Below are 11,832 nucleotides of genomic sequence, written 5' to 3' on the forward strand. Positions count from 1 at the left end.
GAGGATGGCGAAGGAACTGGGCGTCGACAGCCTCCGGGCATTCTCCGACTCTCAGCTGATTGTGGGGCAGGTCAAGGGCGACTTCGAGGCGCGAGATCCGACCATGATCAAGTATCTTCAGAAGGTAAAGGATCTCGTGGCCCGCTTCGGGCATTTCGAGATCTCCCACATCCCCAGGATGGAGAACGCCCGTGCCGACGCTCTCTCCAGATTGGCAACGTCGGCCTATGATTCTTTGGGTCGGACGTTTGTCGAAAACCTCCAACAGCCGAGCATCGATCGGGTCGAAGAAGTACAGCAGCTAACGTCTGAACCAAGTTGGATGGACCCGATCATCCAGTACCTGTCCGAGGGGACCAGTCCCGAAGATCCCGCGGAGGCCAAGCGACTCCGATGGTCGGCGTCACAATATGTGATCATGGACGGCCGACTCTACAAGAGGTCGTTCTCCCTCCCTCTGCTCAGGTGCTTGGGACCGACCGACGCTGACTACGCCCTCCGAGAGGTTCACGAAGGAATTTGTGGGAATCACTTGGGGGGCAAGTCCTTAGCCTTCAAGGTCTTACGACAGGACTACTACTGGCCGACCATGAGGAAGGATGCGGCAGAGTTGGTCCGAAGGTGCGAGCCATGTCAGAAGTATGCCAATATTCAGCACCAACCGGCCAGCCAAATCACTCCCATTGTCGCTCCATGGCCCTTCGCTCAGTGGGGAGTCGATATTCTCGGCCCCTTCCCACCGGCGTCGGGCCAAAGGAAGTTCATCGTTGTCGCCATCGACTACTTCACGAAGTGGGTCGAGGCCGAGCCCTTGGCGCAGATCACCGAGCGAAAGATGGAGGATTTCGTCCAAAAGTCCATCATCTTCAGGTTCGGATTGCCGCACACCATCATCACCGACAACGGACGGCAATTCGACAACCAAGACTTCAAGGACTTCTGCGCCAGGTTTCACATCCGTCATCGACTTACTTCAGTCGGGCACCCACAGTCCAACGGTGAGGTTGAGGTGACGAACCGAACCTTGCTCCATGGACTCAAGACCCGACTGAACGAAGCCAAAGGTCTCTGGGTCGACGAGCTGGGCTCCGTCCTATGGGCTTACCGAACGACCCCCCGTGTCCCGACCGGAGAGTCGCCGTTCAGTTTGGCCTACGGGACAGAAGCTGTGATCCCGCTCGAGATTGGCCTGCCGTCTTCAAGGGTCGAGCAATACCACGAGCCGGACAACTCCGAAAGTCGGAGGGCCGACCTAGACCTTCTCCCCGAACTGCGAAATGAGGCTCAAATCCGAATGGCCTCATACCGACAGAGGGTCGCCCGGTACTACAACGCCAAGGTCAGACCAAAGCTCTTCAGGCCTGGCGACCTAGTCTTGAGGAAGGCGGAGGTGTCGAAGCCCTTGGACCAAGGGAAGTTGGCTCCCAACTGGGAAGGACCCTACAGGGTTGCTGACACCTTCGGGCCGAGAGCCTATCGGCTGGAAACCCTTGAGGGAAAAACCATTCCCCGGACTTGGAACGCCGACAACTTGAAGCTGTATTGCCAGTGAATTCTGTAATTCAATTGTCGGAATACATGTTCAGTTTGAAAAATTGGAGTTCTAACTCTTCCACTACCGGTCGGCGCTCAGCCCCGACGCGCCGACGCGGATCTGGCACCGACGACACATCGGCCCCTTACACGGACCGATGCATCTACAACGACGGGAGTCAATACTCCTTCGACGACTTGTCGGACCTCCACAAAGGGCCGACGGACTCTTATGAACGGGAGTTCATGCTCCCTCTACGGTCGAATTTTCGGGCAGAATCCGTCGGCCGACAGGCCGATCGGGCCCCGACCGAAGAAAGGCAAAAAGCCCACGCGACTATTGTCGCGACTTCCGACCGAGCTACGGCCGGTCGAGGGATGTTCGGCTTACCACCGTCTATCACACGACGCGACCTTTGTCGCATCTACGACTTGCCGACCGACCAACGGCCGGCTGAACGACATTCGGCTTACCACCGGACGTCGGAAAACATCGAACCCGACGCAGGGGTATGGGGACCCGACTTACTATCGTTTCCCCGACACTGCGCCGGACGCCGACTTCGACTGTCGGAACCCGACCTAAAGTCGGGACACATTTTACTCTCGGGGCTGAACAAGTTGCTGAAGCCCTACCGACTTATGCGAGTTGGTGACTTGACTAAGTCAGCGACTAACGTTCGACATTGCAGACATGTTTGGCATTGCAAACTGGGGGAGAAGGCAAAAGAAGAATTCATTCAAGACTTAAAGAAATTTTTTCCATAAACAAAGGAAAGTCTACAAGGTAAAGGCCGGAGCCCGATTATAATCCAAAGCAAAACAGAAGACAAAATAAAACCGACTAATCATCGGAGTCGACGTCCTCCACTGGACGACGATGCGAGTTGGTCGGAAGATCTGCTCCGACTTCAGCCATCGGAGCCGATTGGTCTTCGGCAACCGGCTCTGCGACGTCTTCGGCTTCCGCCCTGGTGGAGAGACCATCCGACGCTGGTCCGGCCGTCTCCTCCGCAGCTGGGGCCTCCGACCCTGGCAGAACCACGTTGCTGAGGTCAAGTTCGGGGTACAAGCTTCGAACGGCTTCCCGGGCATCCTCGTACCCGACTTGGTACGAGAGGTAGCCGCTCTCGAGGAGCTCTTCGCGGTACTCTTCTGAGTCCCGGAAGACCTCGACCGCCCGACCCAAAGCCACCTTCGCCGACTCTGATTCGGCTTTGGCAACGTCTGCGTCGGCCTGAGCGGCGGCATGGCCCTCTTCAGCCTTAGCGAGGTTCTCGAGACTCGCCCGAAGTTGCTCGCGCTCGCCCTCCAACTCTTTGCCGACACTGTCTCGCTCGTGTCGGAGCCGACGGATGGTCCGGGACTTCTTGGCCGCGTCATCCTTCGCCGACTTGAGCTCCGACTCCAGCGACGCCTTGGCCTCCTTAAGTCCGGAGATCTCCTCCGAAAATCGGGAGACCTCCCCTCGAGTCGGTTCTCCCGGTCGACCGACTGTTGAAATTGGTCGAGAAGGATGGCCTTCTCGGCTTCGAGGCCCGCGACCTTATCTCTCCAGGCCGCGCGCATGTCCCCAAACTTCCGATATCCGGCCTCCAGCTCGGATATGTTGAAGACCAGCTGCACAAAAAAGAGCCGACTGTTAGTAAGCCGAACTTGCGATGCTACGATTAAAAACAGAGGGAAGGGGAGCTTACCCGGATCATCATCGGATAGAAGGACGACAGCATGTCGGAGACACGCTGGTTCTTCATCGCTTCGATGTCGGCAGGAAGGAGGAGTGCTTGGCATAGTCTCCTGGCCAAGTCGTGGTTGGCCAGGCCCGACGCACCCTCGGGAAGCGGAAAGTCGGCCGACCCGCCCGCCGACCGACCTTCGTCACCCGACGCCATTGGGGCCTTACCTCGGCTTGCCGTCCAGGCCCTGACGTCGGAGATAGACGGCAAGCTCGAGCCCGACCGAGTCTCGGCAGACGGCGCGGCGGTGGCATGCGTCGGCAGCTCAGGTTCGCGGACTTCCTCCCGAACCTCCGGAATCTGCTGGGCGGTCGGCGTGCCCCCGGCAGAGTCAGCCGCTCGACGGTCGGGCGAAGCAGCTCCCCCGACTGACGGTCCCTCGGACGGGACATCAACAAGCACTGTCGGCACCGACAGTGCGATCACCGGCTCCGCCTCCGACCCGGCTGGTTCGCTCGGCGGAACCACGCGGGGCCTCTTGGGAGGCTGCGACGGTCCGGCACCTGCCGCCGGCCTCTTCCTCACGGTGTGCTGACGTATGTCGGCTGCCGACAGTCGCGTCCTCGGCGGCATATCTGAAAAAGACGACGAAAGGTTAGAGCTAAAGAAGAAGACAGAAAAGAAAATGAAGATGTCGGGAGAATGCAAACCGACCTAAACGGGGGACCGGGCTAAGGCCGGCGTCGTACAAGGCCTGCTCGGTGACGAGCTCGCTCTGCTTCGGCACCGAGATATCCTTTAGCCGATGGAAGTCCTCCCGATCATCGGCCTCCACCCGACTGTTCTCATTTGGATCGGTTCGGGGGTCCCCCAACGGACTGGAAACCCCCAAGGGGCAGAGGACGACGTGAAGAAGAACTGGTTCTTCCATCCGTGAATGGATGTTGGAAGACCAGTAATGAAAGAGAGCCCTTTCCGAGGAATGAAGTACCACCACCCTCGGGCTTTAGGGTGAGGGCGGAGGACAAAGAAAACTCGGAAAAGAGAGATCCGAGGTTCGGTCGGCAAAAGCCGACACAGGAGGGCGAAGCTGACTATCAGCCGAACCGAGTTCGGCGCAAGTTGTGCCGGGCATAACCCGTAATAGTCCAGAACGTTCCGGACGAACTCCGGAATCGGGAATCGAAGGCCGGCCCGGAGATCCTCCAGATAGAAGGCCACCTGACCCTCGGGCGGGCTATTAACCCGACCATCGGCGCCAGGGGCGAACAGCCGAATCTGCTCCGGGACGCAGTACTGCTCCCGGAGCCGATCGACGTTCGGCCCCGAAAGTGAAGAAGCCTCCACCTCCGGGGACGACCGAGTGTCTTCGGTCGGCTCTCCCGACCGACTACCTCGTGGGGACGTCCTAGCCATGAGCTCAAAGAAATGGCAAGGAAGAAAGGAAAATGAGAGGGGGAAGGCTACTCTAGCCCTTGGAAGGAAAGAGTCGCAAATGGGAGACAGAGCGGAGAAGTACCTGGAGCGGAGGCTCAAGTGGGCAGAGTCTCGACTGTAAAAATGAGAGGGGTAAAAAACCATGTGGGGGTAACTTTGTATATATAGTGCTCCCCAACGGTCGAGATGAAGGCACACCCAGCGAAGACTCCCCAGATTTCGCCGCGTGGCATCATCAGGGCCGTCCAACGATCCAACGGTTCGACGCACCCCCCTTCAGATTGCGCCACGTCGCCTCTATCCGCTCCACCGAACGCGAACCGATGGCCACACGCCACGTGTCGCGGCGGGACGCGACGTTTTGTCTTCCCGACGGGACGCAACGTTTGGAGTTCCCGAGGGAACGGCGGGAATGACGGTTCCACTTCCCGATGGGACACGACGGTTCCACTTCCCGATGGGACATGACACCTGGCACCGGTTTTATCGCTGACACCGGCGGGACATCCGGCACGGCGGGACGTCCGGCGCCGACCGACACCTGATGCTGACGGGACGAGACGCCTGGCGCCGACTGGATGTCGGGCGCCAGTAAGCCCCTCGACATTTACAGGGCGCCGGACACCGTATCAATCGGCGGTACGGTCGGATCCTCGCGCACGACAAATCCACTCCTAGTCGTCAGCTCACCACCCGACTCAGGAGTGGAGGGGGGCAACTGTTGGGGGATACCCACCGACCGACCGACCGACTATCGGAGGGTCCGACCGGCTGGTGGCCCGACCGACCGTCTCCGACTGGCCGACTGACCGACTGACGGGCATACCGACCGATTGACGGTCGGAGCACCCCGACTGAAAGCCGGGAGTGCCCGACTAACGGACGCTACTGACGGCTTTTCAATGGCCCAATCGCCGACTGGAGGTATGTCGGGCGTATCCCTCCCGACCGACCAACCCAGAGGCCGACTCACTTGAAGCTCGCCGACCGACGGAGGAGTCTGACGCCACTCTGTTGGCCACCGACCTTGGGTCGGCCGACTCCACCAACCGCCGTACGGCCGCCAGACGTTGTCAGCTCTGACACGGACATGCGGCACAGTTACCTAGGGCATTGTCCTGCCGAGAGCCGGGTCAACCCTGGTGATTAGACGGCTACACGGCGGCTCTGACAGCCTACAGTGAGTTGACAGTTCCTCACTTGTCCGCGCCATTAATGATGGCGCCATACCGCGCTCCACTATATATATCGGGGAAGGCAACAGTGCAAAGGGGGGATCCGCCCGTCTCTCCCACATACGCAGGCTCGCTCCTCTCTCTTCCTCTCCCTTTCTCCTTCTCAGAGCTCTCTGTCTGCATTTCACTGTTGCCCAGTCACCTCTCTGACTTGACCGTCGGAGGGTCCCCACCGGAGCCGCCTCCGGTCAGTGCGGACTTCCTTTTGCAGGTGTACGCTTCCCGGCGATCGGGCGACGAGGCGATTGGCCGCAACAATTCTGATTTCCATTTTAATTCATTCCAACTCCGATTTCTATCATGAACTAAATGCACCTTCAAATAGAACATGCTTTGAATCCAGATGCCAAGATCGTTTTAAATTCGGATGAGCCTACGTCAACATCGGCTCAAGCCCAACCCACGAGTAGAAATGCTTTGTTAACCCAAGCAAGCAATAGGTCCGCATTCGTCAAAACTTAAACAATGGCTAAAGCCCAATCCAAGAGTTCTCTCTCTCTCTCTCTCTCTCTCTCTCGTGCTAAAAATGTCATTGACAAAGATAAGAAGGAACATATATTTGTTTGTTTAACAAAGAAATCAATATTATCTAGCCATAATTGCTCTTAAGTGTTAAATATGAAAATATTATTGCTAGGTTTGAAAAAATATAGCGTCAAGGAGGCCTCTTGACTAACACCTTACGAAATGATGTTGCATCTTAAACATTTTGAAATGGTTTATCTGTAATAACTCAAAAATCTTGAAGCACTGTGATGAAATAGGAATTCACGATTTTCTCCTCCAGTGTTGTCCTACTTGGATTAAACCTTAGTGCCTTCAACCAATTTCCAAATTAAACTAAAATTGCAAGAAACTTTCATAACTTGACCCCACCAAAAAATGGGATAGCCTAGTGTTGCAAAAGGGACCCTGGCACTTCAGTTACTTCACACCTAGGCCATACTTTATTGTCATCTCAAAACAGGCTTTCAGGTAAAGCTCAGAAACAAATGACACTTGATCACAAATGGCATTGTCTCTCAAACATTCCGATGTTGACTGTTTGGTGCCTTGATCTTACCGGCCACCAAGAACAAGAAAGATCTGAACCACACTGCTGCACCATAATCTAAAATGAACAAAAAAAAAAAAAAAAAGACCTTGTTTTGCAACCTTCTGGGCAGCTACCTAATCACCCCCAGAATAACAGGAGAATCTAATCATTAATAGTTTTATAACAACCAATTTGTTTTAAACTATGGTGTGCCATAAGGGCTTTCCGACGAACCGTTATCATTTGTCTGACATAAGGGTTTCCAGTCTGCATTTTTTTTTTTTCCTGCCAGAACCTTTTTGTTGAATAGAGATACCCTGTATCTAGTTTACCATGCAAAGATAAATTGTATTGACGTACAGTTATTCCTAAATGCGAGGATTTCATGAAGGCCTGGAACATTATCTGCTAAAAATTTTAAGAAATATTTGTTTCATAAATCGAATGTTTCCTTGCCTACAATTAATCTCGTAAGGTGATATAGCTAGCTACCCAGGCGATATATAGAAAGCATGCACAATTTCCCAGCTCGTAAGAGCAACTTAGCCACTCACTTCATACATTAGGCCCTACAGAGACCAAACTGCATTGGAAAAACTGATAGTATGATTAATTCCAAGCAGGCAACAATTCCCTCAAAACGGCAGAGAGAGAGAGAGAAAGGTTATTCCAAAGCAGGCCGAGTTTGTCTAGGATTGAAAATAAATACAAGCTGCCTCATTTAACTCTGAAGCCAAACTCTAGATTATACTAGGTGGTTGCTCCATCATGCATGCATTATAAAGACAGAATAACTTCAGAAAATTACTATAGTCACAGGGCAACAAGGCAACAATTTCTACACAAAGACAGTGATAAGAAGAAAACAAAAACATCTAGAAATTACTCAAAACGTAAAATGACCTTGACTAGTACAGCAGAACACACTCGATCAAGATGAACTAGGGCTGCTGTTGCTGCTGCTGCTACTGCTGCTCCTGCTGCTGCTCCTTATCACCTTGCCACGCCCAAACAATGTCCTTAAGGGCTGGCCTAATGTCTTCTTTCAACAGCTTCTGGTACTCCAAGGTATTCCCATTTGTCTTCTTTATTTCCACCAAATGAAAGGAAGGAGTGATCTCAAAGATCTCAGCGTCGATGGCCAAGACCCCCTTTCTTCCTGCTCTTGATCCTTCCATTTTCAGCACTCCGTGATCCTTCTTCTTTATTTTCAACCTCAAGCGCTTGGCCATGTCCTCCAGTTTTGAGATAATAGTGGAAGCTGGCTTGCTGGAGGTGAACCGTGCCTCTCTTCTGTGGTCAGTCTCCTCAAACAAACCTGAAAGATCAAATCCTGCTGAAAGAGAGATGATGTCAAAAGCATTCAAGTTTGCGAGTTTCCCCATCTCCTGCTTTCCCTCGACGGTGCTATTGTCAGAGGGATTAAAAGCTGCATGGACATCAACAGGGACAATTTCTTTTGTTTCTGTTTCATTTTTCAATAGTCTGTCATGATCAAGTCCCTTTCTAAACCAAGGATTTTCCATAATCTTTGCAATTGAGATCCTTGTACTTGGGTTTGGGTCTAGAATCCTTAACAGGAGCCTTCGAACATCTGAAGGGAACCAACTGGGGCATTTAAACTCTGCTTTTCCGATTTTTCTATACATCTCCATCAGATTTGGGTCCTGGAAAGGGAGATAGCCAGCCATAAGCACAAACAATATTACTCCACAAGACCAGATGTCAGATTTGGCACCATCATATCCCTTTCTGTTGATCACTTCGGGAGCAACATATGCTGGAGTACCGCAAGTTGTGTGCAGCAAGCCATCCTGCCTCGTAGACTCAGCAAGAGCACTCAAACCAAAATCTGAGACCTTCAAATCTCCATTATCATCCAGGAGAAGGTTTTCAGGTTTCAGATCACGGTGGTAAACCCCTCTGCTATGGCAGAAGTCAACAGCACCGATCAGTTGTTGAAAATATTTCCGTGCAACATCTTCCTTGAGCTTGCCTTTGGACACCTTGTTAAATAGTTCACCACCTTTCACATATTCCATCACAAAGTATATCTTAGATTTGGTAGCCATGACCTCATAAAGCTGCACAACATTTGGGTGTCTCACCAATCTCATCACTGAGATCTCTCGTTTGATCTGGTCTATAAGTCCAACCTTCAAGACCTTCTCTTTGTCGATCACCTTTATAGCTACACTCTGGGAAGTCCTAATATTCCTAGCATAGTATACCTTGGCAAAGGTTCCTTGCCCTAGCAATCTACCAAGCTCATACCTTTGCATCAAAACACTCCCTTTATTTTCAGTTGCCATTTTATGATATCACTTGCTTAAAATAAAATGATAAACTGCCCCGCTGATGAAATATATATACTATTCACAAAGCAAAAATTTCGGTGCAGAAGATTTCAACCGTCATCACCAAGATCATGATCTAACACAAAAGCTTTTTGAGGGTTTCTAGATCCATGTTGTGATTCCGCATGGAGCACATGCTGGATATAGGTTTGTGCTTCAATCTCATCAAGGATGAACAAGGGCATGGCAGATAGAGCTACACCGTCATTTACCTTAGATGAGGATTCCTTGGCGTGCAAACACATCTTTCCGCATTCCCTGATATTTTTCTTCCAAATTTTAGCTAGAAACTGCAGGAAAAATATGCAAACAAAAATTATACTAAAGCACAAAGAAAAGAAAGAAAGAAAAAGACAACAATTTCAGATTCAGATGACAGGCACTAATCTAATTCAAACTATGAGTAACTTTTTATTTTGCAAAAATAAACGAGCAAGAGAAATAATTGCCATCTCAAAATTGTTATGAATCAATAAAAGAGGGATCTTCAACAAGATTTCTTTTTTTTTTAAAAAAAAAAAGATATATAAAGAGTAGATCAAAGAAAGAACAATGCTTTGTAGAAATATAAGAGAGATAATATATGAACTAATGCAACCCAGACTTCACCGTCATGTAATGATGTATCAACTAATTCCTCAAGCATACAACCAAAGAAAGGGACCAACAGAACCCGGGATGGATAGATAATTCACCATGTCATCCATCTACTGCTAGTGTACACGTAAAGTCGTACAAATATGAGATATAAAAATGCTAAAAAAACGAAGCTTTGAATAATATAAAGCCAAAAAGGGGAGAGGAAGAGCTCAGAGAAATTTATGCAGCTAATACAAAGGAGATTACAGAAGAAAAACAACTTCTGAAACAAGAATAGATATCACAATAAAATTGTTGCCTATTTTTCTTGGAAAAAAGCCTTTTAAAATGCTAGATTTCTTAGGAAAAAAATGGAATTAACGTGGAACTAACAAGCAAATAATATGAAGGTTTATCAAGAAGTAAAACTATATGCCAAAGAACACACAAAAATAAAATAAAATAAAATAAAAAATCCCGATGAAAAAATCGGATAAAAAAAATAAAGCGTTGATTGGAATTTCATAAAGAACCAAAAAAAAAAAAAGACATTAGAACATAACGAGCAACACAAAGAACATATATTGAAACAGCAGGAAATAAATCAGAATTGGGATATATTACAAGAGAAAATTATATATAATATATATATATATATAATATATTATATATATGATATATTTTCATGTTAAAAAAATCTAGTAGATGCTTTTATTAATCTAATACCAAAAGGATGGGGACAGCAGGAAATAAATCAGAATTGGGATATATTACAAGAGAAAATTATATATATATATATATATATATATATATATATATATATATATATATATATATATATATATATATATATTATAATATTTTAATGTTAAAAAATCTAATAGATGCTTTTATTAATCTACTACCAAAAGATGGGGCTATACGTCCTGCTTCATTTCAATGACGATATTCGATTTCAACCCCACATAGAGATAATACAACGAGTTAAACAGAAAAGGATTTTTTTTTTTTAAACAAAGAAATTGAGAACATAAAAACAATAAATTCTCTTAGAATTAAAACAGATCAGCGTCCTCTGTTTCTAGGATCGCAACAATCTCCGCAGAAAAATTGAGAAATATGCGTTCAATTGAAAAGAAATCACGGTGAGAAGAATGCCAGAATCTTAGAAAATCGAGATTTTTACCCTTCCAGGACTGTCGAAGACGATTAGCTGAAACAAATATCTGAAGCCAAATCCGATGCGATTCGCAATCCAAATCGATGCAACGAAGGATTTGAGAGATTCTAGTATGTCTCGGGAGGAAAGGCGAAAGTGAAATAGGATGCCGTGAACAGAGGAGAAGGATCAAAGGCCAAGGCTGACGCCCTTTTTATTCTTCTCCTCGCGCTCGCTTATGCCTTCGAGATTCCCTTCAGACCGGCCACCGCCTTCCAAAGTACCGAAATACCCTAGCACTTTTCCGAAATCACGTAACTTGGTAAATTGATTGAGCCGAGTAACGGGATAGAATCACGTTGATTTAAAGAACCTTACTGAATTTCTCCCTTCTAACATGCAAAGTAGACCCTTGTATCCAACGTGCGATATTTTTCTTTGCAAAAGGAGTTTTGACCCTTAGTGTTGGTTATCAACATGGCATTGGTCAGAAACCAAGAAAATATTGACATCATGATTGTAAGACAAAAAAGCATTTTTGTAACCCTGAACTTCATCGAAAAAAATTGATCAACAGATATTATTTTAGTTTCTTGATCAAATATAAATACCTAAGATTATTTAGTACATAATTAATATGGATATAAAATAAACATGTACTTGCACTAGTCCTCGTATAAGGCATCAGAGTCATTTGTAACAATCCAAAATTTTATTAAAAAAATACTAACTATAAGATATTATTTAGATTTTTGACCGTCTAAAATCTATCTAATGCATAATCGATATAGGGCTAAATTTCTCTTTTGAAATAGAGTTA

General features: G+C 48.3%; 1 protein-coding gene across 1 annotated transcript; it reads right to left on the minus strand.

Moving 5' to 3' along the window:
- Positions 1-7,675: 7,675 nt before the first annotated feature.
- Positions 7,676-11,184, minus strand: LOC105044796 (CBL-interacting protein kinase 18). Its single transcript, XM_073257349.1, has 2 exons — positions 11,040-11,184; positions 7,676-9,564 (listed from the first exon to the last, which is right to left on the minus strand). The coding sequence occupies exon 2, from the start codon at positions 9,227-9,229 to the stop codon at positions 7,883-7,885; it is 1,347 nt and encodes a 448-aa protein (XP_073113450.1). The 5' UTR covers positions 9,230-9,564; positions 11,040-11,184; the 3' UTR covers positions 7,676-7,882.
- Positions 11,185-11,832: the final 648 nt, after the last annotated feature.

This window comes from Elaeis guineensis, chromosome 5, assembly GCF_000442705.2.
Source record: "Elaeis guineensis isolate ETL-2024a chromosome 5, EG11, whole genome shotgun sequence".
Lineage (NCBI taxonomy): Eukaryota > Viridiplantae > Streptophyta > Magnoliopsida > Arecales > Arecaceae > Elaeis > Elaeis guineensis.